Source organism: Salvia hispanica, chromosome 4 (genome assembly GCF_023119035.1).
Source record: "Salvia hispanica cultivar TCC Black 2014 chromosome 4, UniMelb_Shisp_WGS_1.0, whole genome shotgun sequence".
Taxonomy (NCBI): Eukaryota; Viridiplantae; Streptophyta; class Magnoliopsida; order Lamiales; family Lamiaceae; genus Salvia; species Salvia hispanica.
In genome coordinates, this window is record NC_062968.1 from 29,865,923 (window position 1) to 29,891,447 (window position 25,525).

Genomic DNA, 25,525 nt, shown 5'->3' on the forward strand with positions numbered 1-25,525 from the left:
GATTATGCAATACTATTTAATAAAAGTGGTATAATAAATATCTTCTAAAAATAATTTTATTAGTTGACATGTTTAATTGGATGTAAACCATTTATGTTGGCTGGGTACACCACCTCTCCTTTCAGCCCCTATTCTTCCTTGCAGCAAGATCTCCTATCCTTATTAATATTACATGACCACATAAACTATGCCCATATTTAGCAACACCAACACAATATATGAGGCGGCAACTGCCAGGACCAACAATACATCCACCACTTCACAGTTTAGTTCCATGCTCAAACAACACCGGGACCAACAAGTCCAAGTAATCAACACACAATCAATAATAGGGAAAATATTACATCAGTGAGGATCCATAGTTAGTAGCAAAAATACATGGGTAGAGCATACAAAAGAAGAAAACTTGGACTACCGCGTGCACGTAAAGCACACATAGTAATCTCCTACCCGAAACTAAGATCCAAAAAGTCATAATAACACACCATTACAAACACACCAAAATAGTCATAAGTGCTAGCACACAGTTTATAAGCAAAACATAACCACCCATCTGTTGAAACACAATGCCCCACTTCAATCTCCTTGACGGTTGTTGTCGAGTAGCATCAGCACATAACCTAGCTTCGCATTGTCCGGCATCCCCTTGAAGACTTCGAGACGTTGGGGCTTGTCACCTAGGATGTTACACAATGCATAACGCTGGGCAAGTGTTAGCCCATCAACGGCACAGAGCTTGTCAAAGATTTGTTCACGAGCCTTACCCAAATCAAACTCGTACCCAATTCTAGTTGATATCGCATCCAAGCGGGAATTTGTTTGCGTGTGCAGTTTCTCTAGGAACTCCATCAAGGCGTCATCAGAGGCCGACGCTTTGCGTTTGTTGCTACCCTGCTTGATGGTCGATACTTGCTGCTTGGATTGAGCTTCATTGTTGGTAGGAGTATCAACATCAGGGGACATGGGTGGCGGAATCTCAGACCCAAGGAAATCGTCGAAGGACGGATAGTAGACGTCGTTCTCATTGACTTGGCTGCCAGTTGCCGGCTGAGGTCGCAATCTAGTGGAAGCAACACCCACTGTCTCTGCTGCACCCCCAGATGCACGGTCCTTGCCAAAAATACGTTTCCAAGATTCCCATAACGGCCATGGCTTGTTACGCATAAATTTCGCCTCTTTGTCTACCTGCAACTCCAAAATTAGAAAACATTGATTGAAGACACGACTACATATCATGCTAAACAGGGGAGTGACATCGAAATAAATACTGTAGTGTGCTTAGCAAACACATACCGCCACGCATTGAGCCCACTGATCATCATCGATGTCTATTTTGTAGTCCCCATTGGTATTGAAACCAACCCCACTCCGGCTTAGTATGCGGCTGAGGCTGTTGTAGCATTTTTTCCAAGCTGTCATTTTTGACACAACATGAGGATTTCCCTTGATGTCGGACTTGGGGAATTCGGCACGAATGTCGTCTTCGATCTTGGCAAGGTACCCAGTTCTTAATAATCATTAAATTAGAGTAATCATACTACTAATGTCTCCTAATACTAAATCTGTATAAATTAATTATAAAAAAAAGCTGGTTTGCCGCAAACCCGACCCGAATATCCAGATCGCTCCTCACATTATCTCTCTCCTCACGCTTTACTGTGTGTTCTAGTGAATCCAGATTTACACATTGCGCTAAATCACGAACTTCGATCAAGTAGCCTGAACGATAATCCGAAATCTCCTTCTAAAATTTGTCGTACTAGGCGATTTTCTCTCTATAGAGTTGAATGCGTGGCGCGATTTTCACCGATTCCGCCTGTGGATGCTTTTGAAGGTCTATGATAGGGCATGGCGATTAAGAGGGCATCACAATCCGGCGGTGGCAAGAGTAAAGGCATTGGATCTCGCGTATTAGCTTCCATCTTCGTGTTTTTCCTCACATTCCTAGCCTTATCCTTTCTATTCGTCGGCCGCGGCCTTTTTGTCACCGCCTCTTCTGGTTAGTCTTTGTGAGCTGTTTTGTTTTGTTACTGTTTTTGGGGTTTTTGTAGATGAATTGATTTTACGGATTGGGGAATCGTGTTATTAGCGATTGGAGTTATAGTATTTAATCGTGAATTTCTAGACCTAGTACTTGATTATAGATCATAAATTTAGTAATGAAGAGCGTATGTTTGAAACGGATGCGTTCTTTCATTTTCAATGGATTAATGCTATTGGATTTAAAGCATTGGCGATAACTGACTTTTATGAGACATGATGTATTCTTACTGGATACGAAATTGAAAATGGTTCGTTAAAACTCAACATCACTAGTAACCTTAAACACCTAATTTGGCTGGATACTGCCCAGATTTTATCTTAGTTGATGCTTTTAAAAAAAAATTCTGTGAGGAATAGAGTTTCTTCAGTTGCAGTTCACATCTAGATGTGGGTTATTTCTCTCTCAAAAGTTCATGTTGAGATTTGGGTGATTGGCATCATGAAAGATTTGAAGGTATAACAGATGACTCAGATGTTGTACAGCCACTGTCTCATTTTTTGGTCTTATGCTTTGATCCTACCATATGATTGACAAGCTGTGTTTGCTTCGTTATTATGATAAAAGCTACCCCATTAAGAGTTCTGAGGTTAGTTTACAATTAGGTATTCTACGTTTGTTTCTCTCTTTACATTTAGGTAGACTTCTTGAAATGGTTGTTGGCAAAGAAGAATAGGTATTGCATGCAGATATTCAGATGAATGAAGGTGGTTTTGTTAGCAAATTTCGCTGAATGATCATGGTACTGCCCCCTTAGTTTCACAGGCATAGAGAATCTATAGGAGATGGTGTTAGGGTAGAGAATGTTCACAGGCATAGAAAAATTATATATATATGTGAGCCTGTTTCTGAATGTAGCAAGTTAGCAACATAGATCTAGGGTGGTGAAGTTGAGATTTGTTAGAACCCTCTATTTCTTTCAGTTGTGTGATGTATTTATTGCTTTATATTCTCTGTAATTTGTAATCTCTGCCCTCCTCCTCCTCTTCCTCTCTCTCTCTCTCTCACACACACACACACACTCAGAGGCAGACACACATAGAATCTGCACAATATGCAACAAAGAAATTAGGAAAAAGTATAGATGGAGCCGTTCCATATAAATTTATTGGATATGTTGCTAAACCTTGTGCCTTTTCAAACCATTTATATTTTCCCCATCTTTCATCTATGGTCATCAGAAACAGTGAATTCTACATATACTCTTTTAGTTCTGAAGCTTGCGCATGTATGATTAAATGTTATTCATTTTCTCTGATTTGACTATTAATATTTATCTATGATTCTGCAGGTCACAGTGAATTATCAATATTGTCCAGCAGACAGGTATCTTTGCTGGCACCTTTTTAAGTTTGCCATATTTCTGATGTTTGGCTCATATGTGTAGTTTAATGAGAAGGTATTACTTTTAGCAGGATTTAGATTGGAGAGGAAGGCTGGCATTGCAACATCTTAATTCTTTATTCTCGAAAGATGTAGGTCCTTACAAGTCTCATTTTAATTGAGCAAATGCTGGTTTAAATATTTGTACCTTTGCTTTTGTTATGTGTTTTCTACTGATTTAATCATTCTTATAGGTGATTGACGTTATTAATGCCAGTGCAAATGATTTGGGGCCTTTAAATATCGACTTTTTTAGAAAAGATAAATTGTCCGCCTCTTGGAAAGTAGCTGGGAACAAAAGGTCTGCTGATAATGCCACTTCTGCTGAGGTCAGCATCAGCATAATTTTACTTTAGTTAGTGGACAAATGACATTAAGATCACAGAATCATTAAATTTATTTTTCTTACTTTTGTACTTAAGGTCACTGGAGAAGCTTTGAAGACCAAACAAGAAAAATCTAGATTCAAGGAGGAACATACTTCAAATGGTATAGGTTTTTCAGCAAAATATACGTGCACAATGTTGGATTTTGTTGTTTCATTTGAATTAGATGTTTGATATTACTATCCTTTTTCACTACAGAAGATAATTCCATTTTCTTTGAGACACCAGCTAAATTGGCTCGAAGAGTAAGTCCCTGGACTGGTTCCTGTCTACTCTCTTTATTCATTGTTCTCAAAAATTAAAAATTTTCGTCATCTGATCCTTTCACTGACTGTGCAATAACTTGCAGCAACTGAGAGAAAAAAGGCTTGAAAAGCGTGCTGCTGACATGATAAAACAAGATGATGAAGTGACTATAAAGCTGGAAAATGCTGCCATTGAGCGTTCTAAATCAGTGGACTCTGCAGTTTTAGGGAAATATAGCATCTGGAGGAGAGACATTGATAGTGAAAACACTGATTCAACTATACGCTTGATACGTGATCAAATGATAATGGCAAGGGTATATACAAGTCTTGCAAGGATGAAAAACAAAACTGATTTGGCCAATGAGTTGCAGAATCGGCTCAAGGAAAGCCAGCGTTCTATAGGAGATGCAAATACTGATTCTGATCTGCACACCAGGTAATGGGTGTTAACATTGTCTATGTTTATCAGCTGAATGCTAAATTCCTGTATCTATATATTGTGTGAACATCAAATATACTTATGGCAGTGCACCTGAAAAGATTAAACTAATGGGCCAAGTGCTGTCTAAAGCCAAAGAGGAATTGTACAACTGCAACCTTGTCACTGGGAAACTAAGAGCCATGCTGCAATCTGCGGATGAGCAAGTCAGAAGTCTGAAAAAGCAGAGCACATTCCTTAGCCAGCTAGCTGCAAAGACAATACCAAACGGGCTTCACTGTCTGGCCATGCGCTTGACTATAGATTATTACCTCCTCCCACCTGAGAAAAGAAAGTTCCCTCGGAGTGAGAATCTGGAAAACCCAAATCTTTACCATTATGCCCTCTTTTCGGATAATGTTCTTGCTGCTTCAGTAGTGGTCAACTCAGCAATTATGAATGCCAAGGTATAATATCCGACTGGTCTATGTTTTCTCATGCTACAACTAGGTTTATGGGTCTAGTGTAATCTTTGCTTTGTAGCATAAAGATAGTATTTTGGCTATTATCAAGCAATATTACTATCAATCGTGTATTATATTTAATTGGTAAAATGCAGTGTGAAGTGGTGTACAAACAGAGATGCTTGTAGAGTTGTAGGTCCATTTGGCATGTAGTATCTACAAATTTACTTGAATAAACATACATTGCCATAGGATTGTGTATCCATAAGAACAATTGCTGTGCAATTTCTTACGTATAGCCACAGATGCATGCATGTGTACAGTACTTATCCTTAACATTTGCTTTGTGAATAGTATTCTAGTGCACAATATACATGCACGCACCTAATGTTTGTCCTGCCACTATTGGTCAACATATATTATCTATGTACTAATATGTTGTTTGCATGTAGTGATAAGTAGTGGTGTTTTCTGTTCAGTCTGAGCCACTGCTGCCAAGCCAAACATATGTTTCTTAACATTTTGCTTCTGCTTCTTAAGAAAAGAATTTTTCTTGACTTGTAGGATCCTGGGAAACACGTTTTCCATCTTGTTACTGATAAGTTGAACTTTGGTGCGATGAATATGTGGTTTCTATTGAATCCCCCGGGTAAAGCTACAATCCACGTTGAAAATGTAGATGAATTCAAGTGGCTGAACTCATCATATTGTCCTGTTCTACGTCAGTTGGAGTCTGCTGCTATGAAAGAGTACTATTTCAAGGCGGCTCATCCCACCACACTATCTGCTGGTTCCTCTAACCTGAAGTACAGGAACCCAAAGTATCTTTCAATGCTTAACCATCTAAGGTTCTATCTCCCACAGGTCTATCCAAAATTGGACAAAATTCTTTTCCTTGATGATGACATTGTTGTTCAGAAAGACTTGACTGGGCTTTGGTCGGTTGATCTCCATGGAAAAGTTAATGGTGCAGTTGAAACATGTGGTGAGAGCTTCCATAGGTTTGACAAATATCTGAACTTCTCCAATCCTCACATTTCTAAGAACTTTGATCCAAATGCTTGTGGATGGGCATATGGAATGAATATGTTCGATCTAAAGGAGTGGAAGAAGAAGGATATAACCGGTATATACCACAAATGGCAGAATATGGTATGACTTGTATTCTTTTTTTCTCTTCTGATTATTTTCATTGTTTGTATGTGTACCATTGTGAGTGTATGTGTGCATTGGTTGGAGGAGGGGGTGACTTTCTGGAAGTTTTGTGGAGTAACATAGTAGTATATGAGAACAAAGTTTAATCCAAAGTTCATTTGTTGCTTTGTTGTTGTTAGAATGAAGACAGGGTGCTGTGGAAGCTTGGGACTCTACCTCCAGGTCTGATTACCTTTTACGGGCTGACTCATCCACTCGAAAAGTCATGGCACGTGCTTGGTTTGGGTTACAATCCCAGCATTGACAAGACAGACATAGAGAATGCAGCCGTTGTACATTACAATGGGAACATGAAACCATGGTTAGAACTGGCAATGACCAAGTATAAGCCATATTGGACCAAGTATGTAAAGTACGACCACCCATATGTACGCCACTGCAAACTGAGCGAATGATGGAATGTTGGAACAGGCTGATCAGCAAGCCAGTATAGCTGGATTAAATCTGGTGAAGGCAAGTTCCTGCAATTGGAATTTGTCTTTAAACGAAAGATTAAACTCTTAGCGGCTCATCCTCGTTTACTTGCTCACGGAAAATGTGCTTGTTGTTAGATGAGGATGATGGAGTTGCTAATTGTATTCTTTGAACACCCTACTTAATGTCTAGATGTAAGATTTAATGGGACTTAGGTATTTATTTCCTTGTGTAAACTTGTCATTGTGGTTGTGGTTATGGGTAGCTATGAAGTGAGGGAAACGAATTGAATAAATTCAATACTTTATATTCAATTTATCGAGTTTTTGTTGTTTATGAGAATGGTTTGTGATAAGATGAAAATATGAGAGAGAGAGAGAGAGCATGCGCAAGTTATTTTAGTTTAAAACGTCAATATACTTCAGAAATGTTTTTTTAGGCTGTGTACTTGAGAAAGTGTTTGTGGAACATTATGCATATTTGGGATAATTTTGTCATGAAAGGTTAAAGATTTAATCATTATGACTATTACATTCTCAATATCGAACATGGGATGTATTCATATCAAAACGCTAAGTATAAGTAAAACTCAAAACACTTGCAGTCCATTAGATCTTGTGATCTAAAGCTCATATTAATGTCACATGTCATCTAATAATATAGATTTTTAGCCTAATAATGTAGCATTTTAGTCTAATAATGTACATTTTCAGTCTAATAATGCACCTCTGCTAATAATGTAGATCTTTAATATAATAATGTAGCTTATCACAACCATACAATCTAAGGATCTAAGGGGTTGTGATTTGTGCTGTGTTTTACACTAAGATGATGTAAGGACCCTAACACACCTATGGAACATGCTTTATTTTTATATATATTTTCATATATTGAGATAATAGATTCCATTATTAAATCATCCTATAAACCAATGATTTCTTTTCCTAAAAGAACAATATTAAAGAGTATCCAAAATTATATACTAATGATAATTTAATCATGAAATTATATCACTAAAGATAAAACTAAATTAAGAGGTATTATATTTATACAATTTATACAAATTTATTTTTCTCTTTGGGAAATACTAACATACTATGTAATCTTTGATAAATTTTTGTGTACGGTTAATGGATGAGGAATGTAATTGCACATTTAACTGGGGGAAGTGGAGTGTTTGAATGTTTTGCACCTTTGTACAATCATTTAACGACGAATTAATCTGGCAAAGTTTTAACTAATTTAATAAAACTGTGCTAAAAGCTACAATTATTAGCATTTGTCTATAACAACTAACAAGTCCAGAGATATGTTTGAACTTTTTTTAGTGCAAAGATTATACATTAATGGTTATATATATTGAATTATGTAGTAGATCTTGAAGTTGCTAGTTTAAGCTTCAAATGTGAGAAAAAGGGCCTTGGCGTATCCAGAATTTTCAATGTAGGGGTGCAAAAATAGTTACGACTTAAAATTGTAAAATTTGAGTAATCTTTTTTGTTTTGTTTATTAGTATGTTTTTCCAAGTGTTATATTTTTAAAATAAAATCATTGTCTTTATTTTTATTATCAGAAAACATCATTTTTGATAAAACATAAAGTAAATTATTTTATAGTATCACATGAATTATACATTTAAAATATAAGTATCGATGTTTTATAGTATTATATAGAGATGAATATAATGAGAAGGTTAGTTTTATAAATATTAGGAGTAGTATGTTATGATATACATATTTCAATTTGGTAATTTATATTGAATTTTTTAAACTATCACTTTGTATTAGTCATACAAGTATTTATTCAAAAATACAGTAATTAATAAAAATTAAATATGAAATAATACAAAAATTTAAATAAAAAGAGCAAGTTAGTGGTTAAACTGAAATATTTGTTAAAAACAAAATTTTAATGAAACTTATACATAAACTGAAAACAAAATTAAATTGAATTAGAGGTGATATAGATTAAAACAAAGTTAATTTGGAAAGAGAAAGTTAAAGTATGGATTTTGTTAAAATAGGCCTAAGTATATTAATGAACAAAATTTTGGGGGTACAGTTGTACCCCTTGTTCCCATGTGTATACGCAATTGGAAAAAAAGGTTAGCGAGTTAGGATACCCGCGATTCATTTTCTTGGAGAATCTTCAAAATTGGGAGGCACCATAGTGATTAGTGAAGCATGTTTTCGCGAGGAAGCAGTGCAGTGTGGAGCATGTATGTCTCCTCACTCGATCTGCGTACATGCTACTCTTGCCCATTACGCATAGATCGGACGCGTGTATTGCATGCAATCATTGTGTGACTGGTGTTGCGTGCGCCATAACTTTTACTTTTTTTTGCGTGTATGCCTCCTCGCTTGACGCGCCACATGTTACTCTTGCCCAGCATGCATAGCTCGAACATGTGTATTGCGTGCAATCGTTATGCAATCGTTAAAATTTGGCATCATTTGACCTGACACGAGTTTTAAAAACTGTAATAGAAAGTGAGTTGAAAAAGTTAGTTGCATGTGAGTCCTACATTTATATATTAATTTTAAAATAAAATGTGAGTGCGAATGAGTTAGTGGAATATATGATCCACTATAAAAAATGGTAAAAATGAAAGGTGATAAAATTTTAGGGATGGACAAAAAAGAAAATAAGTGACAAATTTTCAAGGGCAGAGAGGAAGCCTTTTTTTTTATATACTAAATATCCATTTTTCCTTAAAACAGTTTCTATTGTTTGACTTTTTGCAGACTTAGGGTCCGTTTGATAACCTAGTAATGCCTAGATATAGATTTGTATCCATACATTTCTAATTATTTGGTAAAATAGTTACACTACCTTATAAGCCCTTGTTTTTCTCTGAAGCCCATCTCGGCCCGGCAGATTTAGGGTCAAATTGAGCTGATACGTATCTCACCAAAATTGTCGGATACAAATCTGCCTCTCTTTCTTGTACTCAGATTAAAAAAATATTCTCTTTCATACCCTTTTCTTCCATCGTTATTTCACTCCTTTCTCTTTTTCAATTTCACAATATTCTTCTTCCCTTTTCTTCCATCGTTGTTTTCGGTCCTGCAAATCACGATATCTACAAAATTTCATCCGGTGAGTGTTTATTAATTATCAGATGTTTCTCTATTTCTCTTTTATCTTCTTTTTCATGATGAATTATTTCTGAGTTATCAATTCACTGCTAACCTATTGTTGAATTATTGCTATTTTGAACACCCAATTCAATATTTCCGATTACCTTTTGTTGAATAGAGTTGATTGGGAACAAAAATTTGTTCATATGTTTTATCAAATTATCGATTTTGGGCTGGTCTTTCACAATACAGTGATTCACTGTTCGTTCATACCAGAAATAGTTCATCATAATTTCTCTATTCTCTATTTCTCTATCAGAAATAATTCATCATAATTCGCTAATCATAATTTCTCCATTTCTTGCTTTCTTCAGTGTGATGATTGTTTCTTTTTGTTTCATATCCTTTTTTACCGATCTCTTATTTCTTTTAATTCGAGCTGTTCATTGTGATGGTTGTTTCCATTTTCTGTTTTTTATTAGAAAATGTGGTCTAATTTGATGTTGATTAGGGGTTATGTAGGTGTGTGTACTGGAAATTTGTTAGGGAGGTGATGTGATTGAACTAATCCGCTATTCCGCTTTGAATTTTTGTTGCATTGTTTCAAATTTATGCTGGAAACTGAGTGGTTTGTGATTCAGATAAGTGGTATTTCCTGGATAAAATATGGTTTTATGATTTGCTAATTGTTCAGGATTTAGAGTCTGGGAATAAGTTCCCTATGCTTTGTTGCTTTGTTGGGTAGCTCATGAATATGTTGACAGTTTTGGGACTTCAAACCATTTTAAAAATGTTTTGGGTGCATAGAACATGAGTTTTTGTTTGACTAATTATTGTGTTGTTTGTAAATTTTTTTAAGGTATGCTTAATTTTTGAGTATTTAAATCATTTGCAAGTGAATTGTGGTTATATACACATTGTTAATTTTTTTATTTGCATGACAGTGTTATGGGGACTCGTAATATTATAACGGATGCATCAATTGCCTTAATACTTGAGGACAGCTTGCACAACTACATGTTTGAAACGATGTGTGTTCTTTACCTAATAGCTGCAAGGACTCGTAGCAGAGTTCGTAGTCGACGAGCAGCAGCTAGGTTGCCCTTCACCTTAATTAATAGGATGCCATATCAAATTAAACACACGAATAGGTTAGTAGGAGTCACAGATGTCGACTGTGTGACCAACCTCCGAATGGACCTTAACACGTTTGGAAGGTTATGTCAGCTGCTTAGACACATAGAAGGTCTTAAGGACGGGAAATATGTCACTGTGGAGGAGGAAAAAAAGGAGCTATTGTGCGTGAGTGTTAAGGAGGAAAAAAAGAACAAATTGGACGTCTTTTTCCCCACGTAGAGTACATATATGAAATCAACAGATTTGATGACTTAGGTTAAAAAGAAGCGATCTCGTGAAAATAAGGAAGGAAAAAAAAAATATTCTTTTTTGTTTCCCACGTAGAATATAATGGGATTTAAAAGATTTGATTAGGTCAATACAAATGACAATCTATGAAATAAATGAATTTAATTAGGACAAATTTGTCATTGCATATTTATTTCTTATTTCATAACTTCCATATCAAATAAAGTGGGCTTATTAAAAAAAAATTAACTAGGGTATCAAACATGTGTTATTAAAATCATATCTTATCCTAACTCGGCTTTAAATCTAGATCACTAACTAACCTAGGTATATCCCACATCACTTATCAAACGGGCCCTTATCGTGTTAATTATACAATTTTACATGTGAAATAATTATCAATATAATTAATTTTATTTTATTAAATAAAGAAATTTTTTAAATAATAAATAAATTACATATATAAATAATAAATCTGAAAAAGGAAAAAAGAAAAAGTGATATAGAGGACTAAGGAGGATATTTGTAGGGCATTCGAGTGGGTTACACGCAGAATCAACTCCTTATCCATATTTTTATTACACGTGGCACTCTTCTCTGCCATCTAACATTTCTTGCCGGCGGCGGTGGGGTTGCTTTCACCTCTTCCATGACGTCATCTCCTTCTTTCGGAGAATGACATTAACACCCTTCACAAATAATCTTTTATTATTCATCAGAAAGCTTAATATTTGTGGGTCCTTTTCATTTTAAAAAAGGGATTATTTTAAATATAAATTGGTTTGTTGGTAGATTAATTGGGTGATAAGGGAATTACGATTACTTTTGAGTGGAGAGGAAGAGTGAAGAAGAATTCAGCTAAAGAAGTAATCTATTGGAATTTGGAACTATTGATAACTACAAACTAAACTAATGCTTCAAGAATTTGTTTTTTTCTGGAAAAATGAAAAAGATTCTTCAAGAACATGAAAGGGAGAGGGATTTGAATAAAATATCTGTGTAAAGATATTTCTTTTAACCTCCATGCGAAATGCTTACATGTATTCAAAGGGCACATCCGTCTTTTGCCATATTCCCATAACAAATTAGAGAGACTTGAAGAGAGATCAACCTATTGCGTGGAGTCATAATCTCATGATCTAATTTATTTTGTCAGAAAACTAAAAAAAATCATTGAACCCTTATCTTCTTCGACACTTCTCTGACACACCGCTTCTTCTTCTTCATCTTTCAGTTTTCTCTTTTCTCCCATTGCTTATTAGTTCTTGAATCATCCCTTCTCTCTTCGCTTTCCCCTTTCCCCTCCTTGCCTCGATTGTCTATTTTTCTTGATTTTGATCAAATAAAAATTTGATCTTGCGTAAAACGAGCTGCAGAATTTCTATTCCTACCACTTTTGAGGAAGATCAGGTAAAATATCACATACAGTTTAGAGAGATAGAGCGAGATTATTGATTCTTGTTGTGATTGATGGTCTCTTTGAAATTGGAATCTAGTTGAATAGCATCTCTTGTCTTGTAAGTATAAAGAGCCATGTTTGAATATTTTGGATTGCAATTTCTTGGTTTGATTAAACTTGCAAATCTGAGTAGCAACTTAATTGTAACTTTGTATTCGTTGACTCATGTGATAGAGAGTGATCTTTCTTTAGTAGGCTATATTTTGTTGTCTGTGATGATATCTTTGCTTTAATCATGAACAAATAACTGAAAGATTGTATCTTTATTTTATCTTGTATCGACTAAAGCTAAATAATCATAATTTCATAATGTAACAGCCAACATAATGAAGATAGATACTATTTTTTATGTATTCTGTTAATTCACTTTGAAAATTCTGTAATCTATGTAGATATATAGATAGAAGCTGCATTTGTAGATAGTATTTTCAGTTTTCAATATATCGCAATTTTTTAACTGAACTTGATGGATTGTATGCTTGTGATCTTCATCAATGAACACACTCAGGTGCAAAAGATTCGAGATGGCTTCGATACATGGCCCCGTAGTTTGTCCTGTGGTCCGTGCAAAACAAACCGGGGTGTGCTCTGTACCCGTTGATTTGCCACTGCTAAAAGCTAAGTTGATTAGAAGTGGATTCTGGGGGATCAAGGGGCTCAGCAGCGGCGTGGCTAATGTCAGTTACCGACAGAATTTGAGGAATTGCAGACGAATCCACTGTAGTTTCAGTTCTTCATCAGATGGTAATGGTAGCATGGCAGAAAACTTCAGTGAGAGTAATGCAGATTATGTGAATTCAAGTGTCGTTGAAGCCGGTAACTATTTTCTGTTCTTTTTTGCTTTTTCTTGTGTGATTCTGTGATGAAATTGTTTTTTATTTCACTGGTTTTTATCACTAATAACCTCAATCCACTTGGGAAATGCCAATGATCGGGCTTATTTGAATGTTTCAAATAGTTGAGGTGAGAAGTGGTGCAGACGGTTTCGTAATCAAGATGAGAGACGGAGGGTATTTGAAATGTGCTCACAATAACCCTCAAGGAGGCCATCTGCCCGACTATGCTCCGCATCCTGCAATTGTCTTGAAGATGGAAGATGGAACTGGTCTTCTTCTCCCGATTATTGTTTGTAAGTGATGTGATAATGTTGTCATCAGTCTTATGGTGGTTGCATGATTAGCCTTTCGATTGTCTTTTATTCATTGGTGTTGTGGATTTTGTTTCAGTGGAGATGCCGAGTGTGCTCCTCATGGCCGCTGTGCGCAATGTACAAATTGTATGTGCACACTTTTGTAGTTCATTTTTAAGCAACAAAATTCTCTCTTGCTCAAATTTCCTTCCGACCATAGCTAATTTGTGGCTTGTCGTTCAGGCTAGACCAACTATGTATCAAGTGGTGAAAGATATGGTTGACAAGATGGGATATACAGTGAGTCGAAGACTCATACTACCTTCGACTTATCTTTGCCAGAATCGGTTTCAAACGTTGGATTGCTTAGTGTACCTTTTTCTTTTCCAGGTGAAGCTTGTACGTGTCACCAAGAGGGTGCAGGAGGCGTACTTTGCCGAGTTACATCTTGCAAAGGTAAACTACCTTGTTGATCGTGGTGAAACTGTAGATACTTGGAGTTATAGCCCGGTTTTGTAGTAATAGTACTTTTTACTGATAAAATATTTGTGGTGATTGAAGCTGGATAATGAAGCTGATACCGTATGCTTTGATCTTCGTCCCTCGGATGCCATTAACATAGCGGTGAGATGCAAGGTAATGATAAAAATTACAATGGGGCGAGTCCCTCATCCGTTAATAAATTTGGAGGAGAGTATCATTTTTTTAATAATGTTTGTACTGAACCTAATTGGAAGCTACAATTCTGCTTGTGTCAGTACCTCATAATATCATATAGACATCCGTAACTTATTGTTTTCACCATCTGCTTAATATGTCATGGACTAAGCACTCGAAGCTCAATATCCCTATCTTAGGATCCCCTGTTGTTCATAAACATTATTGTAGTATATAGTTTTGATGGTGTCTAATTAAAGCAAGTAATACGAGACACGAATCGACTCATACTGTGCTCGTGGCTGCTATCAAATTTACAGGTGCCAATACAAGTCAACAAGTTACTGGCATATAGTGATGGTATGAAGGTTATTGAATCTGAAAAGGTGTTGGCTCAAAGTTCATCATCGGAGGGTCCGTTTTTCACTCAACTGGATAGGTAATAAATGTGCCTCGTCTGTGTTTTATATTCACAGTTTCGGGTAAGATTACCACATTACACTTCGAGGATGGATATATTCTGTATCCCTAGAAAACATATTAAGTTTCTTATGGATGACTTTTCTTCGTACAATTTAGAACACGAACATGCTAAGGAAGATTCTTGTTGTTACCACATGAAAATCGAAGGATTGACTACTTCTCTGATACTTGAAAGCACATTAATATATATGCGTGATCTTATTATTTGAACAAGTTTTCTAAAGGGTTCGTCCTACTTTTGTTATTGTTGATGCAGACCCACAGGGCAGCCGTGCATTCAGACCAAAGAATTCAATTTCGTGCGCAACATGCTGATTGCTGCTGTTGAAGAACGCTACAGGGATGCAGGTATTGCTAAAGGGATTTTCGAGAACATCTAAATCATATCATATGCTCATAATCCGAACAAAACTTTTTAAGCACATAGTGTTGAGGATCACTGACGAAACTGTTGGTAGAGACGAAGAATTTCCCCCATAGCTCGTAGATAAACCCACAACTTAGAACTTAATCTAGTTTGTCTTAATAAAAAAGAATGGTGTATCATAACATGATTTCGACTGTTTATTGTAGCGTTGTGGAGAGACAAGCTGACTCAGCTTCGGGCCAAGAGAAACTGGGCATGATACACGGGTCAGTATCATGTTCTCTCCATATGCTCGTCTCGTTACAATGCCATGATACGTTATGATGCAGAGGTAGTTCATTCTGCTTTGGGTTTCAGGTACTACAGTGGGATAGCTTCTGTACATAGAGATCACTGGTCAGCCGAACATCGAGTAATCAACTATGTTTGGCCCTTCATTTAAGTTTATATAAAGCCCGTTTCATGTATATTCGCTCCGTGTATAGATGAACTTTGTTATGTACTGATGTATTCCGTATGTTCATACATTCAACTCTTCTGCGCTTAAAGGCTCTTATCTTCATTTTCTGATTCCATTCGAATAGATTGTGTTGCTTCCGTGCCTGTCCGATCCAATTCTTGATTATTTTTCTCGAGAGTAAGTTGTTGCATGATAAGACGATGAAATGCAGTTTAGTTCAGTTTAGTTGAGAAGACACCCCTTCCAACCAATAGGTCGAGGGTTTGAGTCACTTTAATCACGAGTAAATGAGTCAGAGTGAAGAGTCTGCATGTTCATATGTTCGACTCTTGTGCTTAAAGTGCTTATTCATTTTCTGATTTCGTAAGAATAGATTTTGTTGCTTACGTGCCTTTCCGGTCCAATAGTTGTTTACCTTGAGAGAAGTTGTCGTATGATTATACGATGAAGAGTAGTTTAGTTGGAACGGTGGTCCCTTCGTAACTAATAGGTTGTGAGTTCGAGTTACCACTATCGTAGTAAATGATTTCATGGGAATAAAAATTGGAAAAAGAATAGTTTTCTTCATCCTTATTGGCAGTTTTTTGTGATGTTCATAATTAAAGATGTACCCTGCTAAAATTATTTTTCAGATCTTGTTGCCACCCACCCATATTTTGACCATTTTTGCTTTCGAACCCTGCAAATATATCAAAATTTATTTTTTATTGAGTCTAAATAAGAGATATATTACACTGCATGTTAAATCTGTGGCGGAAAAGAAATCTTGTAGTGTCTCAATTTTGTCAAGTCAAATTTCATCGAATGTATTCAATTACATAATATTTGCTCTTACGGTACCCTTGGGGGCTTTTCTATTTGATTGCACTGGAAGACCTAATGACTTGTTATTTCAATAGGACAAGTTGTATTGTAAGGAGGTATTTCGAATCTCAACAATCAAATTCCATTGCATAAGAGTCATCTTTCTTTATAATCAATCAATTGAACCACCGTTTGCAACCTATAATTTGGTTTCATCACAAGGCCGTGTATTATTAGTTTACATTTGTATTTGTATACTAGGGAGAAATGAGTTTGAGTTTAATGTAAATAGTTGGAAATGTGAGCTCGTATCACCCGTATATGGTGTAGAGAGCCATGTTACCGCAGGTTCCTAAACTACATTCATGTGCAGGTGGTTGTATGATTTTATTTATTCATTTAACTATTTTGGTAGGTAATGTCCACTAATCATCACCATACGTTTTTGCATGAAAACGACAACATAATAATAGCAGGAGTAAAAAATTATAAGTGATCGCAAATAAAATACAAATGAAACTCAAAGACGTAACGTTATTCGGTTTCGCAGAGAAGCATATTCCCGCCAAAAAGGCGAATCCCACACCATCAACTTCGCGCCACGTGGCTCTCGGGCCCCACCCCCGCCCATGATAGTCCCTAGCCTCCGCCTTCTCCTCCTTCATTTCTCTCATTTTGTCTCTCTTTTTACCTGTTTTGTTTCTGCTAATCACCGCATTCAAAATCCTCAACTCTTTCTCGCTATCAATTTGCTTTTTTCACGATCGATTTGTGTTAGTTTCTCATACTGTTAGAAATTCTACTCAATTACAATCAACAGATTGAACGATTCTGCAAAATGGAGAAGCCGGAAATGCTGCCTGAGACGCTTCTCACCACCGCCGCCGCCGTCAAGGTAAATTCAACTTGAAATTTTCTCAACTAGTCACTCTACTGCACATTTAATTCGTTGAATTTTCACATAATTCAGTTTCTGATACTCCGCACAACACAAATTACGTTGAATCATGTTAGATACAAAGAGTGTTTCAGTGTGTTCACGATCGATTTGTGTTAGTCTCAAAATTCTGTTCCATTATAATCATCAGACTGAAGGATTCTGCAAAATGGAGAAGCCAGAAATGCTTCCTGAGACGCTTGATTGGAGTCAAAATCTAACCACCGCCGCCGCTGCTGTAAAGGTTGATTCAGCTTGAAAATTTCTCAATTACTCACTCTATGCACATTTAAGTAGTTAAATGTTTCGCATAAATCCGTTTCTGATACTCCGCAAAGAAGAATTGCTTGTTGAATCATGTTTGGATGACGTTGGATTTTAAGTGTTTGTATGTGTTCAGGAGGAGTTCGATTATAAGGAGCTGTGTGAAGTGAAGCGATATTACCCTCACGGTTACCATGGCGTTGACAGGCGGGGACGGCCTGTGTACATTGAGAGATTGGGGAAGCTCGACGTGGAAGGGCTCATGAAGGTCACCACACTCGAACGCTACGTCCTGTACCAAACGCAGCAGTATGAGAAGACAATCAAAGTCAGATTCCCTGCCTGCTCTGCCACTGCAAACAAACACATCAACAGGAGCATCGCCATCCTCGATGTTCAAGCTGTGGTAGTAATTGATTGAATTCCTCTCTATTAATTCTCTTCTTCTGTCCAGTAAATTAATCTGGTTTTTGATCACATGTGCAGAGTTTCAAGAGTTTCACTAGTCCAGTGCAGAAGGTTCTTCTGCAGCTGCGCAAGATCTTCAACGATAACTATCCTGAGGTATACAACTCAAAAAATGTGCCTTGTCTGTATTTAATAAGAGGCTTTATATGTTCATTTTGGTGGTGATTCGCAGACGCTTTCTGAAATGGTGATTGTGAATGCCAGCCCCGGCTTTAAGTTGCTTTGGAACGTCGTCAAGTGCTTCCTTGACCCTCATACAGTGTCAAAGATTCAGGTATATATGTTGCCAAGAGCTGCATCAACCACTTATGCATATCTCTCTAGTTTATGAGTGAAAAAGGGTGTTTTTTTGTGATGCATTGTTAGGTTATTGGCAGCAAGTATCAGAGCAAATTGCTTGAACTGGTTGATAAAAGGTCAGTGTAGCTATCTGTTTGTACTTGTATTGTACTTGAACTAGTCCAGTTTTGATGATTTCGTCGAACATATTTGGATTTGGTTCCAGCGAGCTGCCCGATTTTCTTGGGGGGAGCTGTTGCTGTAGGAATGAAGGAGGGTGTCTCAACTCAGACAGAGGTCCATGGAAACACACATCTGTGGCTTACACTGGAGAGTGATTTATAAGCTATGTTTTGCTGGGCTGGGCTATGGCTTGCTTGATGAAATATAGTTGTTGTAAATGTATATAACAATAGTATATAAAGTAAATTCCACTAAGTCCAAGGAGTCATTGATTTGGTTGATCCTCACGACTACATTAACCTTGAGGAACAGCATATTATAGATTGATCATGTGTTGCCCTTCACTGACCTTTCTTGATATTATGGTTAAATGATTGTTCTATCTTGTGCAAGTTACTTTTTCTACTTCCCTCTCTCTTCTGAGAAAGAAAATTCCATCTTGTTGCTAGAACTTTTATGGTGGGAATAATTGATTTTCCCTTTATTTTAATATAACAAATACTATGTATTAATATTGTTGAAGTTAAACTTTTGTCCCTTTTGTATTGCTGGATGAATGCTAATAATAAATAGTGTTTGGATGTAAATGCCGCATTACATGTTTATAGTAGTATTGAGTAGAAGCTAAGTTCCATTTTTCACTTCATTTATTAAGTATTTAGTACTCCACAAGTTAAGTTCCATCTTTTGATTTGTGTTTAAGTGGAATCCATGGCTTTAAAGGTGATAGAGCAAGATAAGAACTTCAAAAATTCTGGTTTTTGTTTAAGTGTAAATAAATAGTACTATCAATTGAAACATAAATAAAAAGTGAATAAACATCTACTATTCCCTCCAGTGTCATTAGGGGTGGGAATACGGGTATCCATAGATACCCGACCCGAAAAAACCGGGTATCCAAACCCGAAAATCATAAAAATATCTATCCAAAATTCGCCCCGATATATTTTCGGGTACTCCAATACCCGCCCCGGGTATCCATACCCGACGTATCGGGTACCCAAATATCCGACTTTTTATATGTGTTAATAACTAATGAAAAAAAATTAAATTTTATATATTAATAGAAATATAGAAATATCTAAATTGACTAATATCTTTAATGTTTTATTTATTTTGTAGTATAAAACTACAAAAAAATGGATCACTCTTATTTTAAAGTATAAGTCTATAATAAAACTGTAAAAGCAACCAATAATATATTAAAAGCCAAAATAATTGATTAAAATAAAAAAAACCACTAAGTTGGTTATGCAATACGATAAAAGTCATTAAACAACTAAGCAAAATGCAATACGTAAAAGTCGTTAAAAAACTAAGCAAAATATAGAAGCAAGTCATTGCTAAAATGCAAAAAGTAGTCATTCATGCCATTCAAAGATTCATCAATTTCTTGGGCGTGGCAAGCTCTGACGTGTGAAGTTCTCCATTAAACAATCTCTTCAATGGTGGGGCTAAAACTGTATAAATGAAAAAGAAAAAATAAGAAATAAAAAAGTGAATATAAAGTTGAGTGAAAATCTAAAGAATTATACTCCCTCCGTCCCATGTTACTTGCACTTTTTATTTTAGGCCGTAAATTTGAGATTGATTTTTTAGTATAATTAAATTAGAATTTTAAGTGTAATGAGACGTCACTTAATAAAAGACCTCTTAACTTAAACTAACATATTAATTAAATGCATTAATTCTAACTTAAACTATAAATAGTGTAAGGAGTTTGTGACGTGCCGAAAAGTAAAAGTGCAAGTAACATGGGACGGAAGGAGTACTGACCATTTTGAAACGCCTTTTCTTGCTCTTCTTCAAGAACACCTTCCTCATCTTTATTTTCCATGCAATCCTTCATCCAATCTTCGGCACAAATTAAAGCCTCAACCATATTGTAACTCAATGAGCTTCTATAAGAAGTGAGAACACGACCTCCCGTACTAAATGCCGACTCTGATGCAACACTAGAAATGGGAATTGCCAAAATATCCTTTGCCATTTCACTCAAAATATGGTAACGTGGATTTTCAGACCACCACTTCAATATGTCGAAGTTGTCTACATCATCCTCGTCCATATTGTGTCTGTTTTCTGTGAGATAGACAGCAAGCTCATTAGCATTGTTGGTCTCTTCATTACCTTTCAAGGCCATAAGGCTAAGAGAGCCTCGACGATCCGACCGCCCATGACGGCGAGGTACAGTATTAGTAGTAGACATTGTTTGAGATTGAGTAGGATGCAGACTCTCTTTCTGTGCTATATAAAAGTCAAACAACTCATTAATTGAGTTTGTCACTTCTTTTACCATTGCAGCTCCACGTTCAACTCCATAGATTGACTTGAAGCACGTCTCCACGTGCTTCATCTTAGGATTCGTTTCCATTTCCTCCATCCAATACTTTCCAATCTTCAACCTTGAAAATAAAATAAATGAAGAGAGCTCAATATATAATTCAGATAAAAATATAAAGTAGAAACAAAGTACAGCGAAATAGTTAATTATTTACCTCATTTTTGTGGCCATCGAACTTACTTCATAATCATTACTATTCTCCAATTCATTGATAAGATCAAACACATCACACATCTCTGCAAAAAATAAATGTGAGGTTGGGTATTTGGTGGCAGAGACGAGGAGAGTCAACTCGTAGAACTTCTTGAGGTACTCCATTGTCTTTTTAACATTTACCCAATCTTCATGTTCAAGCAATCCAATAGACAGACCATCGTGCTGTTTCTGCATTAAGTCTTCACCAAAACAAGAATGCATCTGTCCAAAGAGCTTGAATGCCTCTTCATATGGTACGGCTGACTCTAACATGAAATAAGTAGAGTTCCACCTAGTAGGAACATCCAAACACAATGATTTTTTACAATCAATCCTGTCTGTGAGCATATTCACAACTCTATCCCATTGTATAGCTCTCTGTGGTGAACTCTTGAGCCATTTGACTGCCTCTCTAACCCGGCGAACAGATATGCCTATTTCATCTAAACCATCTTGTACAACCAAATTCAGTACATGAGCAACACAACGCATATGGAAGTACTTCCCACCCAAACTATCTGTCTTCATTTTGTTTAGTTGAGACTTGACATGTTTTACTGCCCCATCATTTGCAGAGGCATTATCCATAGTGCAAGAAAAAACATCTGTCAATCCCCAATCATTCAATGACGTGACTATAGCTTCACCAATTTCACTTCCCTTGTGACTTTCAATCTTGGAAAAACTTATGATCTTCTTATGCAATTTCCAGTCTTTCCCAATGCAGTGTGCAGTAATACAGATGAAGCTTGTGTTGTTCACTGCAGTCCAACAATCACTGGTGATCGACACTCTTCCCATGCCTTCTTTCTTAAAGAATGTACGCAAACCTTGTTTGCGCTCAAGAAACAACCTCACACAATCCGCTCTTATTGTTTTTCTTTGGAATGCGGAATTGAGGACAACTGCTTTGCATATCTTTTGAAACATGGGTACTCCACAAATAGGAAGGGGAGCTCACCGATGATGATCATCTCACATAAAGATAGTCTAATCGTCTTTTGATCAAACTTCCAACTAGTCAGAGATGGGATGCCACCAGTGTGATCCACGGTGTAGTTCAAAACAGTTTGACTCTCACCCGGCTGCAATGTTGCTAACCTCTTCAAACATACAATGGTATGGTTTCGTAAACCATTAGTTCCAATGCGTGAGTCAGCTGCAATCAATGTACCACAATGCTTGCATTTCCCTTTGAGCTTCTCAATAGGAGGATCACCCACTTTCACCCATACTTTGGTATAATTATTCCAATGTATAGATCTTGGTTCCTGAGGTTGCTTGTGTTTTCTTCTCTTTTGAGCTTGAGCAGTTTCACTTTATTTCTCTCTTTGGGCTTCTTCATCAATATTCCTTAATGTTGCAACGTTTTCCACGTCTTGATTGTTGAAAACCATATTGGTATCTTGTTCTGTGTTCAAATGAACTGGAATTCTTGGGGATGAATCCATCCTGACCAACACAAGTTTAAAAAAATAATAATAAACATTAAAAAGTACAAGCTTGAAATTTCAATCAAAGAAGAAATCAAAACTTTTGAAATACTCTGCCAAACTATAAAACTCTTTTCACTTTGAACTCAAATACAAGTAATGAATATAAACTCCATGCACGTATTGAATTAATGACGAGTACTATTAAAGTATTAACCAAAATCAGCTCTTCATGAAACTTCTTTTGTTTTTATATTGCAATAGACTTAATTTTGCATTAAAATATGATTCAATCATCAAATAAAGTCTATTGACTCATTGAGCATTAAATTTAGACTACTTTAAAACTTGAACGCTTAGAAATGATCCACTTTATTGACTATGAACAATAAAATTATGCAGTCTGCATGCATTAAAATTGGAGGATCAATTAACCTATGTTGTATAATATATTACAGACTCAGTAAAAACATGCATACTATATGCATTAAAAATAGAGGAGATAGTACTAGTTTGCATATCCGGACAAAGGCATATTAACTAGAGAATACAATTCATAATAAGTTAATACAATAAAGGAACTTAAAAATGATAGATACAGATAGGGGTGGGAATACGGGTATCCGTGGATACCCGACCCGAAAAAATCGGGTACCCAAACCCGAAAATCATCAAAATGTCTATCCAAAATCCGCCCCGAAATATTTTCGGGTACTCCAATACCCGCCCCGGGTATCCATACCCGACGTATCGGGTACCCAAATACCCGACTCTTTACAAGTGTTATTAACTAATAAAAAAATTCAAATTTTATATATTAAAATAAATATAGAAATATTTAAATTGACTAATATCTTTAATGTTTCATTTATTTTAAAGTATACGATTATATTTTTGGGGATTGATTATGCAATATGTAAGTAAAATAATAAAAGTTATGCATTTAATATAACTGTAGACGCAACCAATAATATAATTCAAAAGTCAAAATAATTAAATAAAATATATAAACCACATGAGTTGGTTGTGCAATACGTAAAAGTCATTAAACAACTAAGCAAAATATAGAAGCATTCATTGTTAAACGCCTAAACCTAATTTAAAAAATGCGTTTAAATAATAAATTGGATATTCGAGTAATACCCAGTACCTGTTCGGGTTATCCAATACCCGATTTATCTCAAATTTCAATACCCAATCCCATACCCAATCCCATAAAATTGGATATTGGGTATCCAAAATCCTGCGGGTATCGGGTCGGGTACGGGTAAATCCAATACCCGATATCCGTATTCCCACCCCTAGATACAGAATACAATTTAAACGAAGGTAGTGAACGTGAGTTACCGAACTGGATTTTGTCAGAGGGAGGCGCCGCAGAATCGAAGTAATGATTGCGAGGTGAGAGTTTGGAGAGGTGTGACCTAGAGTAAAAGAGATTGACTTATTTATATAAGTTTAGAGAAAGTTAACCTAATAAGTAATTACTAAATAAATTAGCCCTATTTCTTGAAGCCCAAAATGGCTAAACCTAATTTTAAAAATGCTTTAAATAATAAATTGGATATTCGGGTAATACCCGATATCCATTCGGGTTATCCAATACCCGGTTTTTCTTAAATTTCAATACTCAATCCCATACCCAATCCCATAAAATTGGATATTCGGTATCCAAAACCCGGCGGGTATCAGATCGGGTACGGGTAAATCCAATACCCGATATCCGTATTCCCACCCCTACAGTCAATAGTTAAAACCACATAACTCAAATTTCAAAAAACTTAACATTGTTGGAAATTTACTTATCATCGGATAATTCCCCGTCAATATTAACGAAAATGGGTATAACGTAATCCATAATAATATCACACCAACCATACCAGTATTAATTATTTACATGTTGTATTATACTACTCCATTTATCAAACCATACGTCCATACATCATACATAAACTATTCACTATCTCATTATTTACTTCTGAATTTATTCTTATTTTATGGAGTACAAGTAAATTGATTTATCAAATTATCAAATAGTACTATTAATTAAATGATTGTTTATGAGTTACTGACACCCTTAAAAGGTTTCATAAGAGGGAAGGATTATTCATTACTATACATATGAGATAAAATTATCACTAAATTAATGTGAGACAAATTTATAGATTTTAACACGCCCCGAACGTTTGGGTCAGAATGATACATCGGACATACATCGACTTGGATCTGATCTAATACCATATTAGAAATGTGTCATTCACCCCTTAAAAGGCCTCGTAAGAAGCGACGGTTATCTACTCTTATATAGATGAGATAAGAACATTACCAAGTCAATGTGGGAAAAAATTTAGAGATTTTAACACGTCCTCGTGTTGGAAATAGTGTAGCCTTTACACGGGAAACTCTTGTATTGTCTTCTTCAAGTCGAGCCTTTTTTCTTTTCGGGGGGAACACCTTTTTGGAATTCGAAGGGGCCCCCCCCCCACCTTCACTTACATAGGTGATTCTTTCATGAGATCCCATCGCATCCCCTTTGAATTTAAGAATCTTTAAAAAAACAAAACAGCCTTTTCCCCGGGTTCAACACTCAATCTTTCTAAAGAATGGGGGAAAAAAATTTTGAGTGTTACAACGATTTGTATAGCTTTTTTTCCCCATTGAACCAACCCCATGGGATCTAAAATCGAGGGTTGGGTTACCATATACTATCTTTTAAGATGTGGTTTTCGTCCTTCCCTTTTTAGCAATTTATGCTTTGATCACGGTTTAAGCCTTTTGTTAATGGACCCGTTGTTTCCCCGACAACATAGTACTGGAAAACCCCACGGATCAACCCCACGGTTTTATGTCGGCGGTGGAATTTACCATTATAGAACCTTGTTTTTCTCCCTAGCGGCTTTTTTATCCATTGATCCTTTTTGTGGCACCTTTCTTCCACATGGAATACTTTGGAAATTTGAGCCATCGCTTCTTCCTGTTTTACCCAATCGATCTCGTTCCCATGGGGAGCGAGCAATCACGTCTTTTTCGCCGACCCCCACGCGCCCCC

General features: G+C 36.2%; 3 protein-coding genes across 6 annotated transcripts; all 3 read left to right on the forward strand.

The window, feature by feature from the left end:
* Positions 1–1,614: 1,614 nt before the first annotated feature.
* On the forward strand, positions 1,615–6,905 carry LOC125222246 (polygalacturonate 4-alpha-galacturonosyltransferase-like). 3 transcript variants are annotated; one of them, XM_048124758.1, is made up of 10 exons: positions 1,615–1,999; positions 3,333–3,367; positions 3,454–3,516; positions 3,619–3,753; positions 3,847–3,913; positions 4,009–4,055; positions 4,160–4,494; positions 4,586–4,943; positions 5,505–6,092; positions 6,275–6,905. In XM_048124758.1, exons 1-10 carry the CDS (start codon positions 1,849–1,851, stop codon positions 6,548–6,550), a joined length of 2,055 nt encoding a protein of 684 aa, XP_047980715.1. In that variant the 5' UTR covers positions 1,615–1,848; the 3' UTR covers positions 6,551–6,905. The 3 variants fall into 3 exon arrangements, with proteins under 3 accessions (XP_047980715.1, XP_047980717.1, XP_047980716.1); XM_048124760.1 differs by having other exon boundaries at positions 4,012–4,055; XM_048124759.1 differs by having other exon boundaries at positions 1,616–1,999; positions 3,457–3,516.
* Positions 6,906–12,158: 5,253 nt separating this feature from the next.
* On the forward strand, positions 12,159–15,684 carry LOC125222055 (bifunctional nuclease 1). The gene is made up of 11 exons (XM_048124459.1): positions 12,159–12,424; positions 12,982–13,289; positions 13,432–13,602; positions 13,700–13,749; positions 13,846–13,902; positions 13,993–14,058; positions 14,164–14,238; positions 14,580–14,698; positions 14,999–15,090; positions 15,316–15,375; positions 15,467–15,684. Exons 2-10 carry the CDS (start codon positions 12,998–13,000, stop codon positions 15,366–15,368), a joined length of 975 nt encoding a protein of 324 aa, XP_047980416.1. The 5' UTR covers positions 12,159–12,424; positions 12,982–12,997; the 3' UTR covers positions 15,369–15,375; positions 15,467–15,684.
* Positions 15,685–15,765: 81 nt separating this feature from the next.
* On the forward strand, positions 15,766–18,886 carry LOC125222056 (phosphatidylinositol/phosphatidylcholine transfer protein SFH12-like). 2 transcript variants are annotated; one of them, XM_048124460.1, is made up of 7 exons: positions 15,766–17,268; positions 17,462–17,554; positions 17,711–17,980; positions 18,061–18,138; positions 18,215–18,316; positions 18,409–18,458; positions 18,548–18,886. In XM_048124460.1, exons 1-7 carry the CDS (start codon positions 17,212–17,214, stop codon positions 18,657–18,659), a joined length of 762 nt encoding a protein of 253 aa, XP_047980417.1. In that variant the 5' UTR covers positions 15,766–17,211; the 3' UTR covers positions 18,660–18,886. The 2 variants fall into 2 exon arrangements, with proteins under 2 accessions (XP_047980417.1, XP_047980419.1); XM_048124462.1 differs by having other exon boundaries at positions 17,711–17,977.
* The last annotated feature ends 6,639 nt before the right edge of the window (positions 18,887–25,525 follow it).

What these genes read in the sequence shown, in the direction of transcription:
- LOC125222246 (XM_048124758.1), top strand. Translation starts at nt 1,849, where the DNA reads ATGGCGATTAAGAGGGCATCACAATCCGGCGGTGGCAAGAGTAAAGGC. An exon ending in ATAATGCCACTTCTGCTGAG is followed by an intron (nt 3,754 to 3,846) that starts GTCAGCATCAGC and finishes TTTGTACTTAAG; the next exon opens with GTCACTGGAGAAGCTTTGAA. An exon ending in CAGCTAAATTGGCTCGAAGA is followed by an intron (nt 4,056 to 4,159) that starts GTAAGTCCCTGG and finishes AATAACTTGCAG; the next exon opens with CAACTGAGAGAAAAAAGGCT.
- LOC125222055 (XM_048124459.1), top strand. Translation starts at nt 12,998, where the DNA reads ATGGCTTCGATACATGGCCCCGTAGTTTGTCCTGTGGTCCGTGCAAAA. An exon ending in TTCAAGTGTCGTTGAAGCCG is followed by an intron (nt 13,290 to 13,431) that starts GTAACTATTTTC and finishes TGTTTCAAATAG; the next exon opens with TTGAGGTGAGAAGTGGTGCA. An exon ending in TCTTCTCCCGATTATTGTTT is followed by an intron (nt 13,603 to 13,699) that starts GTAAGTGATGTG and finishes ATTTTGTTTCAG; the next exon opens with TGGAGATGCCGAGTGTGCTC.
- LOC125222056 (XM_048124460.1), top strand. Translation starts at nt 17,212, where the DNA reads ATGGAGAAGCCGGAAATGCTGCCTGAGACGCTTCTCACCACCGCCGCC. An exon ending in TCCTCGATGTTCAAGCTGTG is followed by an intron (nt 17,981 to 18,060) that starts GTAGTAATTGAT and finishes TCACATGTGCAG; the next exon opens with AGTTTCAAGAGTTTCACTAG. An exon ending in TCAACGATAACTATCCTGAG is followed by an intron (nt 18,139 to 18,214) that starts GTATACAACTCA and finishes GGTGATTCGCAG; the next exon opens with ACGCTTTCTGAAATGGTGAT.